Source organism: Hypomesus nipponensis, chromosome 13 (genome assembly GCF_054491055.1).
Source record: "Hypomesus nipponensis isolate SF chromosome 13, ASM5449105v1, whole genome shotgun sequence".
NCBI classification, from domain to species: Eukaryota; Metazoa; Chordata; class Actinopteri; order Osmeriformes; family Osmeridae; genus Hypomesus; species Hypomesus nipponensis.
This window is the reverse complement of record NC_140373.1, coordinates 9,014,171-9,035,963: the sequence shown is the minus strand read 5'-3', so window position 1 is coordinate 9,035,963 and position 21,793 is coordinate 9,014,171. Positions and strand designations below refer to the sequence as shown.

The window sequence follows — 21,793 nt, the reverse complement described above, 5'->3', positions numbered from 1 at the left end:
TCGTTTTGTTTTGTGCTGCATTTTCATCTCATGTTCTTTGCCTTAGCAGGAAAAGGGACAAAGTCACTTCACTAAATGGACCCTAGTCAGGGTCAGGAAGCAGCTCTCTCTTCAGTGGCTGTCTCCTGGTAGCTGTCTCCTGGTACCGTGGTGTGCTGCTGACTACACTGTCACACCGTTGTCCTTCTGGATGAGATGACACGACAGGGTGTCATTTGAAATGAGCATGGGTAGAACACGGAGTGTGCATAGTCCTTCAATAACGAATGTGACTTTCATTGAGCATTCAATGACATTTAGAATAGTAGATTATTCTATTCTATTTAACTATAAATGATATACATACAAGGTGAACAAAACCCAAAGGACAGACATAAACACTGGTTTGACCTACCTACTGAAGGAGCTCACCTTCACACACTAAACATGTATATCTACCTGAAAATACTGCAGCAAAAACTGCAGAAAAGACTGCACATAAGCCTGTGTGATACACATTAACCCTTGTGCAGTCTGAACACTGTATACTCCCCTTGTCCTAAGGGTCAAAAATTACCCACCTTCACCAAACCCCTCAAATAAATCAGCTTAATTTAATGTTAACCCCCTGATCTATTTTGCATGAAGAAACAACCTGTCATTTATACACAAACTTTGTGACAACTGTTTGTCTTTACTACAGCAGACCTGTCATAAATGTTTTCGTTATTAAAGTAGAGGTGTTTTATTGCATCATGCTCTGGGTTGTATTATTCCCCATCTTCTTCAGATACCTCCTCTTCTAAATCATTGTTCTCTTGTTCCTTCTGGACATCTGAAAATATCACATCTATGACCTGCAGATCTGAGAGCTAAGACCCCAACCCAGTTGGGCACTGAAATGTGCAGTCATGGCTTCAGCAAAGAATACTGGGGGGTACTGTCATTTGCAGGACCTTTGTAGCCTCTGACTACATTCCCCATTAGGAAACAATGCTTTTAAGACATTTTTATTTTGTGTGAAATTTGGTTTAGTTTGTCTAAAATGGTTTGCATTTTGAACTTGAGTCATGTATGGTATTGTGGAGGGGAGATGCTGCACATGCTAACACAAGGGTTAAGTCGATATTCCTAAATCCCAATGGGAAATGTAAATGATGTGTGCTCTCGTCTGCTGCCCTCTACAGACAAAATTAAACCAATGCACGACATCCGCAGCTGAGTCCAGCAGCCCCGTGGATATTAAAACCTGAGGAGCGTCTGAGCTGAGTAGTTTACCCCTGCAGGGTCTGGCCTGAAGCAAGTCAGACAAAACGCAGACATTGGTTTGTCTAAAGCAACAACAAAAAATCTTGTTTGGTGGATCCAAGGCAAGATAAACTTAATCAAATAAATTGCTTTGTAAATCATAGAAAAAGAAAAATGACCAAACATGTTTGTATTTGTCACTTTATTGAAAATGAGCATATACGTGAACATATTGAACATTTTGATGCTGAAATAACACAATGTAAACAAGTGAAGGCATCTGGTACTAGATATATATTTACAGGATCTAGCAGACGAGTTCAGTTATTGTGCTTTTCTTCAGCTCAAGCTTCACTTAGGTGCAACTAAAACTTTCCAAACTGCGATGCAGTGAAATGTACATTTCTGTGCCACAGATGAGTTTAGGAACGAGACACCTTGTGATGCTTTCGCTTTGGTGTTGAAAGGTAGAGAGCCATGTGTCTGAAGGGTTGTCGTCTCAATCCGGTGAGATGATGTCCAGGTTGGCCAGGTGTCTCATGGTGGGTCGGCCATGAGGACAGTTCCAGGGCTGCTCGATCTCTCCCATGTGAAGCACCAGCTTCTTCATCTCACTGACGCTCAGAGGAGTGCCAATCATCACCTGAGAAAGTAGACCGTGAACCGGTACAAATACAAGACATCAGCTCATCAACATTGCTCGGTAGTTCATGCATGTTTACAAACATCTCAGATCAACCAGGATTAAGAGGATATTATTGTAGTGCTATACCAAGACTAGATAAATACAACTTAATTGTTCATCCAGGTCTGAAAAGGTATTCAGTGTCCTATCAGTAAATTTGTATATGTACAAAAGATCATATTATACAAATCATATTAAATCACCAATCACACTCACAGATTTCCTGCAGGCTCGGGAGGCAAACATGTGTCTGACCCGGGACGGTCTGCACATGACCCCTGGGGAGTCACTCAGCATGAAGATGAGCTCCTCGATGTCCCCTGGGCCGAACGTCCAGTTCTTACTGGTGGGGAGGGACACCAGCTTCACGCGCTCCATCACCTGGGCTGCAGGGGTGCGGACACACAGCCAGATCCCAGTCAGACCGACATCACATGCAAGTGCTGTGATGGCATATTTACATTTACATTGTCATTTAGCAGACGCTCTTATCCAGGGCGACTTACAGTAAGTACAGGGACATTCCCCCCGAGGCAAGTAGGGTGAAGTGCCATGCCCAAGGACACAACATCATTTGGCACAGCTGGGAATTGATCTGGCAACCTTCAGATTACTAGCCCGATTCCCTAACCGCTCTGCCACCTGACTCCCACACTGCATATATTGTATTTGTTTCATTCTGAGACTTTGAAATCATGAGACGGGTGCTGTCCTCCTACCATCCTCATCGATGAGGAAGTCAAAGCCATTCTTCCGGAAGATCTCCAGGTTCTCCATGAGAACGTTTTCACTGACTGCGGTTAGATGGAGGTTCTGAGGTCTAAAAAGACATGACAGTGGATGGAAGTTGAACATTTGTAAGTGGCTGTGTGTTTGTCACACAGTCAAGTGTTGATTCTGTAGTCTGAGTATGACAGATACTGCGCTCCACTATTAAACAACGTAGGAGCTTTAAGAGTATCGTTGAGATTTCTCACACTATGAGTCTCTGCCCCTGCAAAGCAGTATGCCGCTGAAGCATCTCGAAGTTATACTTCTCGTCGGTGGCATGCTGGTCGATAATGAAGATGTCATCATTTAGCTTGGTGACGATGAATCCAAGGTTGAACTGGCCGATGATCTCCATCTCTTTAAACATGTCTTTGCTATGGAGGAGAGAGAGAGGTCATGCTAAACCCGGTCGAATAAAAGTGCTCATCTATGCATGATTTTTGTGTAAACTTTTAGTAATACAGCTGGACAACAGAGGGCTTAAAATAAGGGGTTTGACTTTGACTAACCCAAATTAGGATGACCATTCCTTCTTGTGGTTTATTAGTAATCAGAACAACCACTAGCATCAAACCTGATCTCCTTCTTCAGCTCGTCTTCTGCACTCTGGTTCTCTCCAGGATTAATCTTAGCCCTGAAGCGTCTGTATCTCAGTCTGTCCTCGTCCCGGTCTCTCTGCCTCTGCTGCAGCCTCCACATCTTCCCCTTCAGCTCTGGAAGGGAAAACTGCAGTGGCTCCATCCTCTTCTGGAAACGCCTGGGGGCATCCACCCTCGGGCCAGAAGATCCTTCAATGCAGGCTGGCGCTGAATCCTGGCTGTCTGAGGAGAAACGGTCATCCTCCAACTTAGGCTTTTTGGCCTCAGGGCTTAAGTCTGCGGTAGCAGTGGAAAGGTATGGTTCACTATGATAGTCGGATGGTTTCTCGTTGTCTAAATGTTCATCAAATATCTTGTTTTTAGTACCAGGATTGCTGACGATGTCCGTAGCATCAGGAGAGTTGAACTCTGACCCTGTACCTTGCAGGCTCTCAGGGGTTGCTGTGGTAGAGTCACACTCTGACGGTGTGCCTTCTCTACTCGAGTCTAAATCATTGTCTGAAGACCTCCCATACCTGAACCCCTCCAACACAGACCGGCCTGCTGGGGAACCCTTAAGGACATCTCTGGTGGGTCGCGATGGGAAGTGTAAAGATGGTCTGTGAGTGTTACCCTTCTGAGACCCTCCGAAAAAAGACTGTAGCTTTTTTTGAGTGGGACCGCCACTGACAGCTTTGGATATGTTTGTGGGGCTCCTTGTACCCTGGTTGCTGTGCACAGAGAAGGCAGCTTTAAGCCCAGCCAGGTTCAGAGAGGAGGACTTTGGGCTTAGGAGCACAGCCTCTGAATTGTCCTTGGGTTCTAGAACGCTCTCAGCTGACGGAACCACCTGACATCCTTCTTCAGACTCCTCAGGTCGGTAAGAGTCTAGGGAGGAACAGACAAAACAAATGTCACAAAACTCAAATTCTATAAAACTGTCAATGATAATAGCAGCTGTAACGGCAGAAATAAATATCTTACAAATAGGGAGACAAAACAAGTATAACAGACTACAACAATATGTGATAACAATCATTTAAAGGCTCTTACTGGTGCTAGGTAAAGCTGTGTGGTTGAGGCTGAACTTGTTGACGCCTGTTTCGTACATGGAGATGAGTGAGCTCTTGAGGATGGCTAGCAGCAGCTTCTCCTCCTGTAGGAAGATCTGACGCTTGTCTGGTGTCACGTTTACATCCACACAATCTGGAAAACACACAAACACACACTCAGGTGGACTATAGAAGCTGAGAACATTTCGGACTTCCATACAGTCACGTTTACTTTGCACGTTGTTTACCTGAGGCCACAGCTATGTTCAGAGCAACAAAGGGATACTGATGTCTGTTGAACATGTGATAAACCTCATTCACAAGTTTAGAAACCTAGAAGATGAGAAACACGTCAATACAAAACGCAAAACCTTCCACGTATAATTACTTTGATATCTCATATCGGTTAAAAGTAAGTTCTACTTGCCTTCGTAGGATCACACGGGCGGTTGTTGATGAAGAAGAACTGTCTGTCAGTGGCACTTCTCCCCACCCCGTGGTCCCCCCGGGATATAAACCCAGAGATGCTGCAAGAACAACCCCACAAAAGAAGAACTACGTTAGACAGTTCATAACTGCGCCTAGCGAACCATAAGTCCTAGGCCAATCGTTCGCGAGCTCATCTTCAGGCTCCTGTGAGAGGCTGACCTAAAAACAGACCTAAACACAAAATAACCCAGCGGCAATCCCATCAACCTGAGTGGGTATGGAGAACCCTATAACTCACGTGAACAGTTCTTGGGGTAGCTCAGCCCCTGTCAGCCCATAGTCCTCCTTGATGTTCTCTGTAGGAGATAGCTGCTGGAACGGGAGGAGGTTCTGAAGCTGTGGGAGAAACAAATCGTCAGAGCCACAGCGTTGGTGTTCTGGAATCCAAAGAAGATGACGTTCTTACCTGCTTCGGTCCAAATATGGCCCCTATGTTGTCCCTCATGCTGTGGCTGCCACTGGTGTTGAGCACTGGGCTGCGCTTGCCTTGCCCAGTCTGGTTGGTGCAGGTGATGCGCACCCCTGAGGAGATAATGCAGTAGGACTGGAGCACGTGGACCATCTTTGTGAAATCCTGACACGAAGGGAAAAAAGACAGCTTGGTAAACACAGCGTTAACTGTCCACCTTATATTCAAACGGGCCTTCGGCATTAAGGATTATGCAGATCGTGAGCATACAGCGGGCTAAAAACAGTTTGTGAGTAATCATGATAATATAGGGCCTAGTATTCCAACATAGACCCTGTTATACCTCCCCTTCTCCTTTCACCCACCTTCTTGATGTTGCGCTGGAACTCCTTGTGTCTGACAGGCAGGGTGTAGAAGAGCTGCTGCAGGATGACTGTGGTGCCCGGCTGCCTGGGACAGGGCGACCGCTGCAGCAGGTGACCACTGTGGTCAAACACCAGCTTGGTGCCTACCTGAACTGACTTATGGCAGGTCACAACACTCAGGTTGCTGGAAAGCGAAAGGTGGACGGACAGAGAGAGAGAGAGAGAGAGTGAGAGAAGAAGAGACAGAAGCAACCAACATGAGCACTCTTTTTGAACACATTATCAGTACATCTATTGGATGCATGGGAGTCTGAGATTAAAAGTTGTCCTACCTCAGAGCACAGAGAGAGCTGAGGGCTTCACCTCTGAAGCCAAATGTCTCCACGTGGATAAGGTCTGAGAAATCTCTCAGCTTGGAAGTGTGGTGCTTCAGAGCTTAAGGCAAGGAGAGAGATACACCTCTGTAACAACTTTGTAAACAACTTAATATCCAACAACAAAACAGCATGGTGCTTGCAGAGGTTTGGGAACTAGCACAGCAAGTGCACAGTTCCTTTAGTGATGGATAAAAGATGCCACGCACTCAGTCCTTCAAAGTTGGCCTCCTCCACTCCTTTGCCGTTGTCAGACACCTCCACCAGCTCTACTCCACTGTCTTTCAGTTTGATGTCTGCAGGATGACAGACCACTGTAGTGCCGTGTACAAACTACAACACAATACAATCCGAAGGTACTTACCACCCAGCTGTGTACCTTTGTAGCACTATTCGAAGACACATCATGACACTCACCAACATTGGTTGCCCCCGCATCGATACTGTTCTCAACCAGTTCCTTGACGGCAGTGGCCAGAGTCAGCACCACCTGACCAGAGCAGATCTGGTGCACTGAGTGCCTGTCTATGGCCTTGATCGCCTGAGCCGGTTCGACACTGTGCGGAGAGAGAAGGAATCAACCGAATTAGCGTTACATGGCTGCAGATAGCGAGTTGTTAGTAGCTCGCTAGCTAGCTAGCTATCTAAAGTCCTTGGTAATGTACTGTTCTAATCAAGTTAAATTGCAAAGTGAATAATTACCGAATCTGTCGGTTATAATAGCTTAAGTTATTTAACTACAGCTATTTGCGTACTTACCAAGCATCTGTCATATTGACTACTGATCTACAGACTAAAGACCATATTTAACTATCTACAAAACTGGACAATGCAATGAACTGTAAATTCTGAAGCGAGACAGACGAAAAATCTCGAGGAAGCAATGCACTGATACAGTCAGGCTCATCAGACTGCTTCTAACATCCCCGCGCGCAACCAGAAGTTGGTGTTGATTGGTCACGAGCGTCACGCACGCAAACTTTTAGCGCAGACTGAAATTTTGCTTTGATCGAATAATTACAAATAAATTCATTATTTTAATATTAGCTTTTATTAACGCGTTTTTTCTACTATCGATACGTATTTATAACTGTGTGAAGCTCATAGATAAATACATTTCACGTTTTTAACATTGGAATCATAGACGCCTACAGTCTATGATTGGAATATGCCACATTTAATAACTTCCTGTTCACTTGATAGTTTCCATTTATTCTGATTGGGGGAATGGGACCTCCAAAAGTTTACTTATTTCTCATGTCATTGATATTTCATCATCTTAAAAGAGCGAATCACAAGGCTCATATGAGATCAGGGACTGTGTCAAAATCATCAGACATAGGCCTTCTGATGAACACGATTCGGATCACACGTATCTCCTTATTCAATACACTGAAATACTGTGATAAAAAAATTGGATCAGGCTGTTTTAATGTAATATTTGCTCATAATATATGCATTGCAATTGACAGAATTATTCTCCACACCCTCCACTTAGTTAGGTGACGGTGCCTTTCATCGTGTTGTTGAGGCATGGCTGACAGAAGCCTTTCCCGGCTGGGATCCGACTTAATTTCTCGCCAAGTAACGTTTGGGACAGAGTAGACTGTAGACGAATTGGAAATATGGCAAATTAAATATAGGTATATATGGTTTACAGTGAAGGTAACTGCTTAGCTAGCGTTAGCTCAGTAGAGCTAATTCACAACACATTTTACTTCATATCGCTATGTTCGCTTCGACATCGAAGGGGCTCAAACCTGAGGAAAGTTCGAGTAGAAGCATGAGCAACTTTTTGATTCGGCGAAATTTTACCTCCACCACAATAACCGAGAGAAGTGTATTTTCGTTGCCCAGTGAAGATGAAGAGGATATTCAGTTTGACAGTAAGTACTGTAGCTAGCTAGCAAACTGAATGTAATTTCACCTGCTGCATCCACATTTGGACAGAATGTGGAGGGTTGGAGTCAGCCGCTTTGGTTTGACACACCAGTTACAACTCGGATTGACATTCACTTCAGCTTGTTCAACATACTGTACATGTTATATCAACAAAACGTTTTGCTTTGAGGCATACGGTGCATTACTTACCAGTAGTAGCCCTTTATTTACTATCCAGTGTTCAAAAAATATCTCACAATTAAAGGGAAATTAATAATCTATTATGATTATTTTCTTTAATTCCATTGTCCTAGCATTATACATAGATTTAAAAGGTATAGCGTGAGAAAGTTTTGTAATTGAGTAAATGGCTCAAAGTGCTGCTCTGACCCTGTGATCCGTCCGTGTGTGTGTGTGTGTGTGTGTGTGTGTGTGTGTGTGTGTGTGTGTGTGTGTGTGTGTGTGTGTGTGTGTGTGTGTGTGTGTGTGTGTGTGTGTGTGTGTGTGTGTGTGTGTGAGAGAGAGAGAGAGAGAGAGAGAGAGAGAGAGAGAGAGAGAGAGAGAGAGAGAGAGAGAGAGAGAGAGAGAGAGAGAGAGAGAGAGAGAGGGATGGAGATTATTATGCATCAGTGTACACTATTAGAACAAAGTTGAGAAAGCAGAGTAGACCATGTTGTTATAGAATTATTAGTGAGGACAACATTTCGAGCGAGGGGAGCAGCAGAGGAGGTGGAGAGAGAGAGAGAGAGAGAGAGAGAGAGAGAGAGAGAGAGAGAGAGAGAGAGAGAGAGTCTACATTACTGAAGCAGCACTCAGTGATGCAAAAACAACTAAAAAAGAGAACCTTTTCAAAGAGCCAGGTGGTATGTTACTCAATCCCTTCTTCACCTCACAGTACTGCTTTTTATCAAGGACGAGTTTTGGGGTGGTGGGCCAGTCTAAATGGACTGGTAATGGTAGATAAGCCTCCCTACTGAGCACACCCTCACATGCATAGACAAGATGGGCTGGGGGTAGTCAATGGCTGGGGTAGGCCTACTACTGTGTGATCTCAAGTAGAGCTGAAAGTCATTCATATGTGACTTATGTCACACTATGATAAAATGGACTCTGGGGAGAAAGACATTGTTGAATTGATAGCCAGGGTTATTGCTGAAGGTAAGATAAATACATTTGCTCAGACTGTCTGGTTTACGTGGAGAATTGTGTTATACGGTCAAACTAATATAATACGTTGTGTTATATCTAGGATAAGGGTCGAGGATCTTTTTTTTCCTCCTAAAAATCAAATGTAGACAATGCATCTTGGAACACACATCAAAGTAGTCCTATAATAATAGTGCACTATCATCCTGGTTATCTACGTATAGATAGCTCTAGTAATAGGTGTCGCTGTTGTACTTTTGCTGTCTGCTTCAGAACAAGATTCCGACTGGCGTAAACGTACCGCGCATGCACTGTAACGTAATGGCAGAGAATGTCTAATACACATGCTCTGGTAATGGTTTGGCTTGAATTTAAGCAACATAGGTCTTCGTAAAACACAAGTTTTTGTGTTTTTTCAGAAGCGATCAGCCCAATAACATTCTAGAACTTTTTATGTTATGTTACATTGCGGAAAAATGTTCCGTTTTGCGCAACGTAATTGTTACTTCCCATCATGCTATTCGCGTGTACGCAGACCAAAGACAAAACCGTTTATTACTGGATTTACAAACATACTTCGCATGTCTGTCGTTTTAAACACGTTTTTACGTACTAGCCTGGGTATCCTGAGAAAACACGATTAAACCATGGAATGCAATGTCATGGCCGAGAATGTGCTTGTAGAGGCGGTCTTGCTATAGTTAGTACACTCTGGTTTCTCTTCAGATCGTATAAATCTTTCGCCTTTTACTAAAGATTTCCGTGGAGAGGAACATTACGAGTATCAATCAATTTTTTGATGCCCTGCTCACGCGGGGCTTCCTCAACTGTTGAAAGTATGAATTATGTAAGCGAATGTGTGTATGGTGTAGTTATTTTACTAGTCATTGTTCTCAAACTGAGGAGAATTATCAGGTGCCAAAAGACGTCATCAGGGGTCAGAGGGCTAACCTGACGTTGTCATACTCATAATTCTAGTCAGAGTATGAGTCTGAAAACTCTCCGTTGGGCTGTGACTATGGGGTGTGCCTCTACGCTCAATTGGACAGACCTACAACCAATCAGAGCAACGTAATAAGTTCTTTCTTAAAAACGAATTAAACCCAAGGGCTCTTTCGTGACGTTGTTGATTACGTTACTGTTGATCATCTGTCCATCATCGTATAAAGCCCGCCCTGGCAATTTCATTGGTCCGCCCAGATCCTGGTTTTATATAGTTGTTCCCAATATGAGACCCTCCAGACCCAACTTCCCAACCAATTTTTTTTGTGGGCGGGGCGAAGTTGGGCTAGCAGCCAGGCTAGCACAGGGCTGTACTGCACATACTAGTAGAGCAAGTTAAACGATAGCTTTCAAGGTGTGGCCTGAATTATCCAAAACAATAAGTATTCCCAGTGTTAATCAGTGGTGTGAAATGCTGCAAGCCACATTATAGTCTAAATGTGCGTGTTTGTGTGCTGCTGGCAGATACATATGCAGTTTCCCATGATATCCCATGGATACAAAATTCACCCATATTGTTTTTTGATACACAATTCCAGGTTGCTGCTTTTATTTACACGTTTTCACACAACTTTATTAACTTGAAACTAGAGATTACGTTTGTGTATTAGAAAATAAATAAGTATTTACTTCATATTACAAATAGCTACACTGCTAGGCACAATCTTTTCTGGAGAACGTGACTGCCTCTGAGGGGATAGTTGAGAGAGAGACAACCCGATTATGATCTAGTTAGCCTCCTAGCCTGTCATGCCAGTAGGCTGATGCTCAGAACTCCTTCCTGTGCTCAGCCTCAGACAGCAGCAGTAACTGTGAGGCTCTCATGGCGGGGAAGCAGTACCCATCCATCCAGGAGTTTGCGTCTGCCATCCCCAACCACCTGCTGCTCGGCTCGTTGCTGGAGCACCTCTGCTTCGTCTACGAGAGGGACCCCTCTCGCTCACACATGCTGTTCAAAGGTAAGGCTGACATGCAGACTTAAAATGTTTTGTTAAAAGTTTTAAAAGCGTGGAAATTACATAGTGGAAATTACAGAGTATAGGCAACCACTTTTACAGTGAAACAAGGCAGGCTGTTTTCAGTTTTGCATCTCTTTTCAAAAGTTTGAAATTTGATTAACAGCAAAGCTTCATTACACTTCATGGACTTCCCCCAATCTGCACTGCGAATATGCACTTTTTGGTGGGCATCATTCCTAATAAGGAATGTTCAACATTGAAACAGCCTTGGACACTTGATTTGTGAGCCTGTTCTCTATCTTCCCCCCCTCAGTCATTGGTCAGCGCCTCGCAGCAATGAACCTTCTCTCCCCATTGGCCATCAGTGATGAGTTTAGCACGGTCAGACTCCAACATAACCGAGCCTTCACAGAGCTTTTCCACGCTGCCAGTAACTCCCTGTTCCCTCAGGTAACACATTGCACCTCACAAACATCTTCTTCTACCTCCTTTCATCTTCTTTACTTTCGGTGTAAATGTCTTTAAATTGTCATTTTAGGGTCAAAGATGCCTTAACACAGACATCCAGAGCCTTACGCTGAGGTAAATTCTGATTATGGCTAGATTGAGTTGTGTGATTGTTGTGTTTTTGGTGTATGTTCTAATGTTGCCTGACTCATGGGGCCTTCTCTACATGATAGTGTCTCTTATCTCTCTCTAGACCAAAAGAGGGCCTCTTCCAGGCACAGACCTCACGCTACCTCAGCGAGTTTGAGGAGATCTCTCAACTTGGAAGGGGATCATACGGCAAAGTCTTTAAAGTAATCAAATAAAAGGAAAATAAAAATGACTGCATATGAAAACCATACATGACTATGACATTAACTCTCTATGCACCCTGATTCTCTGTAGGTGACAAACAAGCTTGATGGCCAGAATTATGCTGTTAAGAAAATCCTGATAAAGAATGTTTCAAGGGAGGACTGTATGAAGGTATTGATTAAAACATTTGTTTAACATTCTTTGTCAAGTTGATTAAAAGCACTTTTAATCACAATAAAAATATTTATTTTACATATCATTCCCTACTTACTATAATTTGTACCATCTTTATCATCTGGGCGGTGGCATTCACTCGATGCAGGACACAAAAAGTGTTTTCCTTTTTTCCTTTATTCAACATTTGTTAAATCTTATTTAACCTTCTACCCTCCTGCCTTTGTTTCAGGTCCTGAGGGAGGTGAAAGTGCTGTCCAGTCTTCAGCATCCCCATGTGGTGGGCTACCACACAGCCTGGATGGAGCACGTCCAGCCCAACAGAACCACCAGTAAGGAGCAGTTCACCCACACGCACTAGCCTAGAAAATAACAATGTGCAACTGTGCACCTGTCGGTCTTTTTAGAAATTAAAAGCTCAATTTTTAACTTTCTCCCCCCCCCCCCCCAGAGCTCAAATCAGTCCTCCCAGCACTGGAGTCCCCTGCACTGCTAGAGAGGTGAGGTCTACTTATCACTGCACATCCCACACCACACCTCCTCAAAGACGTACAGCATCAACATTCATGAACCAGTTGGCATCTGACCGTGAGCCTGCTTTGTCCCCTCAACCTCCCAGGACTGAGGACAGTTCTGCTAGCAGCAATGGCTCCTCCATCGTCTTCGAGAGCTCCAACTGCTCCAGGGACCGAGCAGCGTCTAAATCCCCGACCAAGCAGGGGGAGACCAGCCAGGCAGTGTGCCCCAAACCCATGCAGCTCGTCCCAGACAACTACGTTCCCTGTGTGTTCCTGGGGAGGGGGGGCCAGGGTGTGGGGCCTCCCCTGAAGGAGCCGTGTCCAGCCGTGAGCTGGGATGGCTCGGGAGTCACAGAGGACGACTCCAACGGGCTGGAGGTGAACAACAACTCCTGCCCTGACAAGGACAGCCAGAAGTGGACAGATAAACACTCGTCCATGGAGGTGAGAAACATGATGTCATCAGTGCTTTTCATGATACTCGACGACATCGCTTCAAGGTACGGATTAGGACTGGGGTAGGATGCAGCTTTGCAGTAGGTTGCACCTACACTCGTTCCTAATGCAGCTCAAAACAATCACATCTGAGCATAAAACAACGTGATTGGAGTACAGCATGGATATAACCTGGCTTGTGGACCTTTGGATCATGTTTTAGGTGCAGTTCCACCTGATGCTGTACATTCAGATGCAGCTGTGTGAGCTCTCCCTCAAAGACTGGATCTCTGAGAGGAACACCAGGCGCAGCTCTGCAGGTAAACATACAGTTGCTCCCTACTCAGCAACACGCTTCCCACTTCGAAATCCTGCAATTCAAACAAGCCGCGTTTTGACTGAAGTACATACACCTTGTCTCGTTTGACATGTACTCATTACATTTAGGTCAGGGTTAGTAAGACTTTTGTGTATTGAGCGTTGCTGGGCTTGATGTGTTCAGACCCGTACGACTGTGTGGACACAGTGAAGACTCTTAGCATCCTGAAGAGAGTCCTTGAAGGTGTGGAGTACCTTCACTCCAGGGGGATCATGCACAGAGACCTGAAGGTAAGGAGCAGTGTCCAGTAAAAACTACAACCTTTATTTTGTCCCTAGAGGGGCAATTTGTCGTGCAGCAGTAAAAATACAAAATACTAACAGTAATAACACTATCACAATACATACAATATCAAAAACAGATGTAACCACAAGTACCCTGTACTAAGAAGAAAAAGAAATTGGTGGGGTGGTTCAGCTGATTATAACTTATGTTATGTCCAGTGTGTATCATTAATCGTGACTAGGGCTGTGAAATGATTAACATTTTCAATTAATCACAGGTTTCTGTGGATTAATCATGATGAATTACATATTACCGATTTTCCAAATTGTTGTCATTAGTGTGCGTCTTTGATGTTGCGGTACCTTGATGCTCAAGAAACGATAACATTCAGTCATTTAGCATTCAGTCATTTAGCAGACGCTCATATCCAGAGCGATAACGTCTTCCCGCAGAGTGTGCATATCACTTTGGTTTTATTGGATGTTCCATCATAGTTTTTTTGGAACACAAACTTCTCATCCAGAAGCTGCAGATAGGGTGGAATTGTGGGTATATTATGTTAAATGCGTTAAACTAAAATAACGAATTAATCCTCTAATTTAATCATAACGCGTAATTTTTCACAGCCCTAATCGTGACATTCCTGGAACCGAAGTAGAACACCATTTCGGTTCATTATGATTTTACTGGCATTTAGGTAGAATTTAAGTTTCAAACAACAGAATCAGAAAAGAGTTTAATGAGGTGGGTCATGCATCCCCCTCCGTGGAACTTGCTAGAATGTCCGGAAAGTGTCAGTGTTCCGAGGCTCTGTGGCGCTCTGGTGCGGGGACGTCCAGAGAGGTGGCCCTCACCGGCGGCTCCTCGCGATGAAAAAAGTCTGACCAGCTGCCGGACTTGGCAGTGTCATCGTCGCTGACAAAGCTGATGTCACAGGAGCTCCCCCAGAGGACGTAGCGGTGCAGCCTCTCAGGGAGGAGCTCCGCCAGGGCCTGGTGGCGTGACGAGCCGTAGGACTGGAACGCCTGGATCCGGCAGATGTCCATGAGGCTGCGAGGGTGCCGGGTCAGGGCCAGGAGCTGCTCCCGCTGAAGGGAGTACTGGGGCAGCAGCAGCGTGCTGGGCTGGAGGCCCGCCCCGTTGGCGATGGTGAGAGGGGAGGTGAGGCTTAGCAGGCAGCCCAGCAGGGAGGTGTGGCAGAGGTTGGGCCGATGGTCCAGGAACAGAAAGAGGCAGTTTTCCCCAGCTGGCGTCTGCTTGTTGATGTCAGCACCACGCCTGGTCCAAACACAGAGATCCCATTATTTGAAAGGTAACATTGTAAACAAACATCAACTCTGTAAATGACACAGGAGACGTATGATTTCTTTTTGTTGGAGGCCTTTTTGGCTGACTGTTTCATTGCTTTCAAGATAATGAGTAAATGGGTCCAGTGCGCCCCAAGTATTGTCGGATGTTTGAGTTTCAAGGACGTTTGAGGTGTTTTGTGAGCTGCGTACCTCAGTAGCAGGTTGACGACGGCCTCCTTGCCCACGCTGCACGCCTCGTGGAGGGCCGTCCGGCCCACGTTGTTCACGGCATCCACCTCTGCGGAGGCGGAGAAGAGCGCTGATGTGTTGTGGTTTGTGGATTTATGCGCTGTGTGTGTTTCGACCCCAGAGGTACGTATTCCTGGCCCTTACCTGCCCCCTGGTCCAGCAGCTCAGTGATGCATCTCAGTGCAGTGTCCATGTTCTTCACTGACCTGCAGGCTGTCGCCAGGGCAGCCAGGTGCAGCGGTCTGTTTCCCGAATGGCTCACCGCCTTCAAATCAAACACAACGTCATTTATTTGGTTATAATACTGTGTATATATATATATATATATATATATATATATATATATATAAAATTGTATACATATTTATACTGTATGGATGGCTACAGGTAAGACCCCATTTATTTTTGGATCCATTGTATGGAAATCTGTCCCCAGAGGACATCAGTATAAATCTAAGGGAGGCAGGTAGAGACTTGCTCAGGCACAACAGCAGCAGCAAGAACATAATGCAGAAAAAGGTCAAAAGAACCTTGTTGACATCTGCACCAAGCTTGATCAGGCAAACGGCAATCTCTGTGTTGAGGATGCCGGCGGCCATGTGCAGGGGCGTCATGCCGGACAGGTCTGTGGTGTTGACAGCGGCCCCTTGGCTGGCCAGGATGTGGATGGCGGAGAGAGCGGAAAAGCGCACGGCCAGGTGCATGGCTGTCTGGCGGTTTCCACTGTCCACCTGGGGAACATGATGCAGAACACAGGACTGTCTTGAAGGTCATTCGGCAGTGTGAAAAAATGCTTCTTTAATAGCACTTTTTCTATCTTGGAGGCTAGTGTGGTCACTCACCACAGTGTTGAGGTCGACTCCATGGTTGCAGAGCACCTGTAGGCAGGCCTCTGCTCTCTTCTGCATGCTGGCCATGGCGGTCTGAAAACGTGATTGTGGTGCGGGCCAGGTGGCATGGATGTAGGGCCAGTGGGTGATGACCAGGTGGAGGGCATTACGACCCTGTTGGTCCCTATGGAGGAGAGGAGATGAAAGGCCAATATATTGGTTGGATGAATTGGTCAATGGTGAATAAATCAAGGTTGTTGTGAAATATGTGGTCATACAATAATCGAAGGATAGTTGAAAACTTTAGGGAACAATATTTATAAATGGTGGTGGGTTACCTAATTCCGGGATTGGCTCCCGCCAATAATAAGGTCTCTATACTATGAACTTTCCTATACGAGGCTGCCAAGTGAAGAGGGAGGATAGCAAGACCCTGGGGGCATAAAACAAGAAACAACTTGGCCAAATATGCAAAGCACGTTGAGAAAATAAACTTTAAAATTCGAATTGTTTTGATGTATTCTTCACGCTATTATCTTCACCTGATAAAAAAAAAAGAGTTTTGCGATAACAGTTCATTAAATTTAGTGGTTATTATTGTGGTTGTCAGTAGTGACAAATTACAGTAAGCGCTAATGTTTTTTAAACTTATTTTGAAGCAAATTTAGACTACAAAGAAAAAAACAATTTCACGTGAAGAACTCTGTTTACCTTTGACAGCTTGGATTTTGCTCCATCGATCATTAAGTTGGTCCCGTATTTTTTTGCAATATCAACAATAAGGGAAGCGTCTTCTGATAAAATCGCGGAATACAATTCAACTGCTCTGACTGCTGTCATACTGTTTTAGAAAATAAAGCCCGGTTTATGGTTGGTAAACCAAGTGGAAGGCTTAAATAGTCTAATAAGAAATGTTGACTTTCTGGTTTACTGTCAGGCTATGTATGTCAGAACTGACTGTTCTGTTTTTTCTTGAGGATTTGTACGTTTGATGTCAAATTGTCGATCATATCCCCACTAGGAGCCTATGTGTGCGTCAAAGCACTCATGTCGTCTACAGTGACGCTCCATATCGGTATGCGCTAGCAGACACATGTACTAGTTTTATGAGAAAAAACGCAAAGAAAACAAAACATGCTCACCTGTTTTTGATGCGCTGAAAAGACAGTGCAATATTTCCAAATCTGTATAGGTTCATTAACGGGGTGTGATTTTAAAAGATTAATGATACTTTGCGACTCTTCTTGTACAATGGCCTCATGGAGTTTAAACTGCACATGATCAAATTCTCCCGGCAGTCCATCGCAGAAATGTAACTTGTTATTTTTCTGTATCCTGTAGTGCATACAGTATGGACTCAGACAGGGTTTGTTTTGAGTGTTACCCATTGACACATGAAGATATTTTAACTTGTTTTAATTATACAAATAATGTGGTCTATCTAGCTCTGAATTTTTTAACAAAAAAAAGGGCGTTTTTATCTGAATGTCTGACTTCACAAGTTTTTGGAACATTGCAGCAGCATTATGACCTCATGTATTTGTTGTGTGTGTGACCAATGTGCCTTTTGTTAAAGGTACATTCCTCTTTTTCTTTAGCCTAGAAATATCTTCCTACATGGAAATGACTTCAATGTGAAGATAGGAGACTTTGGTCTGGCCTGCCGGGATATCATTATGGACAACCGTGAGCCACTTCCGTCCACCTCAAACAACACTGGTAGGAGCTTACCTTTCTATGTTCAAAATCAATTAAGTCAAATATGGCAATTTATTAATTCAACTGTTATTCATATCGGAGAAATCTGTTAAGAACAACTGTTTCTGTGATGACTTGAGAGTAGCAATATACAGTATAACATGTGTGACTTGGCAACAGCTGTAACCACGCTCATGCAATTTTTGTGGAATGGCCAAACAACATAACAAACTATAGAGCTGCTGGTTGTAGCGAAATATATAGATACATATTCTTAAGAATGGATTTTTTAAGCTTTTTGAATATTGTAAAGGTTCTTCAACATCAACTTTAAGGTCATTGAAGTCAAGTGCTTGTGTTCAAATGCAACCTTTTATGAAAGCGCCTCTAGATGGCGCTACATGTACATGATACCTAACTCCTTGTGATTTCTTTACAGGTTCCTCACACACCACAGGAGTGGGGACGTTTGTGTACGCTGCACCTGAGCAACGGGAAGGTTCTCGTTATGACTCAAAGGTAACTTGATTCATAGGTTTTACATTCTAAACTAATTTGACACACTAAAAGGGTCAAAGAAAGACTGCAGGATTCAATTGCTACTTGAATTCACTTTACAACAGGTCGAGTAATAGTCATTACCCCTATTTCTGTGGTATGCCTTTTAGTCGGACATGTACAGTGTAGGGGTGGTGGCCCTGGAGCTGTTTCAGCCATTTGGAACTGAGATGGAGAGGGTGCGGACCCTCGAGGACCTCCGTGAGGGCAACGTCCCAGAATCCTTCTGCCAGCGCTGGCCCGTGCTTGCCAAGTACGTCAGGCAGCTCACCAAACGAGATCCCTCCCTCCGTCCCAGCTCCACCCAGCTGCTGCAGAGTGAGCTTTTCGGCAACAAAGACATGGTAGGAAACACTATGATTACAGACCTCAGGGCTGAATCCTAACTTGCAATGGGTGCAGGAAAGCATGGGCAGTGATAGGGATGTTTCTGAGGAAGGCAGGCCGGAAGGAGTCACGACAACGGAAAGGAGTTTGATTCTTTGGTTTATTAGTCGAGTACCCGGATCAAACAATCAGTTCAAGACATACTGATGGCATGAGTGACAAACATCTCTCTTCAGAAAGCTTAAATACAGTTGTTGGACATGTTCAGATATAGAATGCACAGAATTGCTTCCTTAACGGGTCTTCAGTGGTCAGTACACTGATTCACTAGAGCATACTAGCAGGTGAACTGGTCGTTAATCACGTAAGCTCTGTTTTGTCCATAATTTGCCTCACAGTCTCCTAACTGTCTGGGCTGTGTGCTATATTCTGCTCGGAGAGTCTCCGCTGCATGACCTTTGACCTCACAGATACTTAGGCTACACATGTACACAGAAAATCTGCATATCAGGCAGTCAATCCTATATACAGATTCCCAGTTGATGGTTTACAGAAACTATGCAGTTGTGTCTTCTTGGATCAGGGAACAAGCGGATTCTCTGACTGATTGGAGACGTGTCCACTGTCTCTTTCTCTTGTAGGTGATCCATGGTTTACAGAGAAGGGTTGAGGAGCAGGAAGCAGAGATTGTGCAGCTCAGAAGACGGATAAGTCAGCTGCAGGGCACTCACCCTTCCTCCTCCAAGTCAGACCAGACGTGACCATAACTCTCTTTAAACTCTCCAACTTATTTTACCCAACTGTACCTTAACATATGGGCATGCCTGGGAAATGTAAATGGACAAATGTGTGTGAGGTCTGCTGGATGTTACAAGGCCACTGTACATTAAAGATTAATTTATCAGCGTATCTCGTGGATATTTTTTTCCGGAACAAATCTAGGAAATCAACGCATTAAATGGTTTCAATGCAAATACACTTTACTAGAGTACATATTTTTGTAAGAATTGAGATTTGGTTTGAGAACATTTTCTGTAAGAAAATACAATAAGTTCCAGCTAATACTAAAATGAGTGAAACTAGTCATCTGAACCGGCGTTGCGAAAAAACTACCGGTGTTGTTTTATGTCGCCTATGTCACTCATTAATTAAAACAACATTTCTGAAAATCGCCGGTTGTCCTACCTAATACCACTGACATTTTTAAACCAAGTAGGATCTTGTATGAACACTAAGGTCTGATGTGTACGTGCCATCGAGTCCTGGAAGCACTTTCCCCAACGAGCCACAGCGAATCAGGAGTTGCCTTTCGACGTCGATCCCCGGATCTACCCGTGGGGAAATTAGCTACGTCATTGTTCACCGCCGGACACCCGCTAGAAATAAGGAATGGATGTAGGCTACAACGTCTAAAAATGCATTTGTAAAATATTACAGGTAAGAACATTCATGTTGTATAGAATACTATGTAGAGTATATACACAACAGAACCATAACCGTGCATCTAACCTTCAAGGTTTTATTGTAGTTAGCTTACACCGGTTTCCTCACTGAGTGTCATGTCGGAAACCAGCGCTCAACCACCGGTGAATTTTAAATCTCGAGCCCCTCCTTTTAGTTAGCTAGTTAGCTAGATTTCCCTCCGTTGATTTCTAAATGATATGTCCAGGTTTCAGTGCTATCGCAAAACTGAACTTCAACACAACCTTTACGGATGTAGAACGGGGAATGGTAGCTAGCTTGAATCATTGCGTACCAGCCGTACATTATTGTTGCACAATGCTAACCGCAATTGCTGCACCATGTTTCGGCAGTATTGTTACGCTCGCCGTTACCATGGCGTTTGTTCTTACCACGCGCGCACTTGTCTGAATCAAAAATTCTGAAGTGTGCTAAAGAAAGACAGCAATATTTCGGTTCACTCTCTACATTCTTATATGAATACTAAAGTTGTAATCAAGCTATTACCAATATCTGAATTTGTTGCGTGTTCGAGGCCTATCTCATCTGCTAAAGCCTCCGCTAGTGCTAGTGAGCCATACTGCCAGGAGTGGGAGGGACCAGTTGCCGTAAACGTGTGTAAAGTCAAGTCACTTGTCTTTGAACTTAGCTAGTTGCAAACGGCTAATTACAGTAGCGCTTAAATTATTAAGTTTGTCCCATTTCGAGGAGAAAACATAATCATTAATGTTAATTGATTGCACGTAAGATGTATTGCTTTTGTATATCCGTCTTGAATTAGTTAAATTGGCTGGGCTCATCTTGTTTCAGTTTGGCAGTCCAGCTAGCAGGCAGACATATCTGCTTAGCTAACTCCAAACTGAAACTAAATGGGCCAAACTCCGCTGCCAGGGAACTTTCATGCTTGCCCCTTGAACAGCTGGGAATTTGCAGATGTAACTGTAAGCTACACACGTACGTCTTTGTTAACCTTGGCTCTTACTGTAGGCCTTCGTGTTAGCTTTAAGCACACTGTAATCAATTAATCTGAATACTCGTCAATTAATGGTGTATTAAATAAGTTGTAGAGTGCCATATGCACGCTTTCTCGATGGTTTTGTTTTTTCTTTGTGTCTTTGTTCACTGTGAAATATGCAAATCCAAGGCTAAACTTGTTTACCATGCCTGTAGGCGAGTACACTAATTGCACTTATCTCTCCTTTTGACGTCATTCACAATGCTTAGCACTGAAATGTGAGTTTTTGACCTCACCCAGCAGGCCATATCTAAAATATTTGCTTTTCATGTTAAGTCTGAAGTCAAATGTCAGACACATGGATTGTTACCATGTGTCATAGCTGCTCTGTTTGCATAACCAAGTAAATCTGTTGACTTTCCAAATGTAATATCTATGTGTGTCACCTTCAACAGCAATGAACAATGACCATAGTTGACAGATCTTCGGAGAAGTCTGACCTGGAGTCAGTGGGGTGCAAGCGCTCCCCGTTCCCCAGCGGCGACGCAGGGATGGACGGCAGCTGCTCCAGCTGGGGAGGGGGACCCTCGCCCAGTGACCCACCCAGGGTGAAGGCTGGGGCAGGGGGCTGCCTAGGACCCACTCCTGGGGCAACTGTCTACAGCAACACGCCCCACTCTGGGGACAGGCCCAAGGAGCAAGGTAAAGGCCTGTGGGTTACCCTGACTGGATATGTGCTCACTCTCCTTATGAATATGAAACAACATTAGTAATCTGCATTTGGCTGGAAATATGGTTTCTGGATTTTGTGCCAGCTTACTATAGTTGCAAATGATCGAAGGAAAATGTACTCGGAGCTAGGCTAAAAAATAATGTTTTTTTTATTTTTATTATTATTTTTTTTTTTGCTTCAATGTAGCTAAATCTTCTGAGACAGTGCATAGTTGGTCCATGCC

General features: G+C 44.2%; 4 protein-coding genes and 1 non-coding gene across 8 annotated transcripts in view; 3 read left to right on the top strand and 2 right to left on the bottom strand.

Moving 5' to 3' along the window:
* Positions 1 to 1,412: 1,412 nt before the first annotated feature.
* Positions 1,413 to 6,870, bottom strand: pms2 (PMS1 homolog 2, mismatch repair system component). Of its 2 annotated transcripts, none has more exons than XM_084670374.1 (15): positions 6,710 to 6,870; positions 6,368 to 6,507; positions 6,160 to 6,246; positions 5,909 to 6,011; positions 5,577 to 5,760; positions 5,209 to 5,376; positions 5,041 to 5,138; positions 4,741 to 4,840; positions 4,562 to 4,646; positions 4,315 to 4,467; positions 3,258 to 4,149; positions 2,890 to 3,057; positions 2,632 to 2,732; positions 2,129 to 2,298; positions 1,413 to 1,870 (listed from the first exon to the last, which is right to left on the bottom strand). In XM_084670374.1, exons 1-15 carry the CDS (start codon positions 6,721 to 6,723, stop codon positions 1,727 to 1,729), a joined length of 2,607 nt encoding a protein of 868 aa, XP_084526500.1. In that variant the 5' UTR covers positions 6,724 to 6,870; the 3' UTR covers positions 1,413 to 1,726. The 2 variants fall into 2 exon arrangements, 1 of the variants encoding a protein (XP_084526500.1); XR_014729537.1 differs by having other exon boundaries at positions 1,730 to 1,870; positions 2,129 to 2,293.
* A 583-nt stretch (positions 6,871 to 7,453) lies between these two features.
* On the top strand, positions 7,454 to 19,330 carry eif2ak1 (eukaryotic translation initiation factor 2-alpha kinase 1). Of its 3 annotated transcripts, none has more exons than XM_084670377.1 (15): positions 7,454 to 7,836; positions 10,771 to 10,938; positions 11,252 to 11,388; positions 11,477 to 11,520; positions 11,639 to 11,738; positions 11,830 to 11,910; positions 12,146 to 12,245; positions 12,365 to 12,413; positions 12,533 to 12,875; positions 13,090 to 13,186; positions 13,369 to 13,475; positions 17,437 to 17,557; positions 17,976 to 18,055; positions 18,205 to 18,412; positions 19,063 to 19,330. In XM_084670377.1, exons 1-15 carry the CDS (start codon positions 7,680 to 7,682, stop codon positions 19,089 to 19,091), a joined length of 1,821 nt encoding a protein of 606 aa, XP_084526503.1. In that variant the 5' UTR covers positions 7,454 to 7,679; the 3' UTR covers positions 19,092 to 19,330. The 3 variants fall into 3 exon arrangements, with proteins under 3 accessions (XP_084526503.1, XP_084526501.1, XP_084526502.1); XM_084670375.1 differs by having other exon boundaries at positions 7,458 to 7,836; positions 18,205 to 18,438; XM_084670376.1 differs by lacking the exon at positions 7,454 to 7,836 and adding an exon at positions 8,890 to 8,989 and having other exon boundaries at positions 18,205 to 18,438.
* LOC146259876 (U5 spliceosomal RNA) lies at positions 9,684 to 9,797 on the top strand. The gene has a single exon (XR_014729634.1). It is a non-coding gene; the product is annotated as a U5 spliceosomal RNA (small nuclear RNA).
* Positions 13,546 to 16,678, bottom strand: LOC146259875 (ankyrin repeat domain-containing protein 61-like). The gene is made up of 7 exons (XM_084670378.1): positions 16,550 to 16,678; positions 16,177 to 16,271; positions 15,851 to 16,022; positions 15,539 to 15,739; positions 15,153 to 15,273; positions 14,970 to 15,057; positions 13,546 to 14,748 (listed from the first exon to the last, which is right to left on the bottom strand). Exons 1-7 carry the CDS (start codon positions 16,676 to 16,678, stop codon positions 14,265 to 14,267), a joined length of 1,290 nt encoding a protein of 429 aa, XP_084526504.1. The 3' UTR covers positions 13,546 to 14,264.
* A 393-nt stretch (positions 19,331 to 19,723) lies between the features above and the next one.
* The window catches only part of usp42 (ubiquitin specific peptidase 42), a 10,764-nt gene continuing 8,694 nt past the window's right edge, over positions 19,724 to 21,793 (top strand). The window contains 2 exon segments of the mRNA XM_084670381.1: positions 19,724 to 19,858; positions 21,293 to 21,539. Of these exon segments, the coding sequence (XP_084526507.1) occupies positions 21,302 to 21,539 (238 nt within the window). The 5' untranslated portion in view covers positions 19,724 to 19,858; positions 21,293 to 21,301.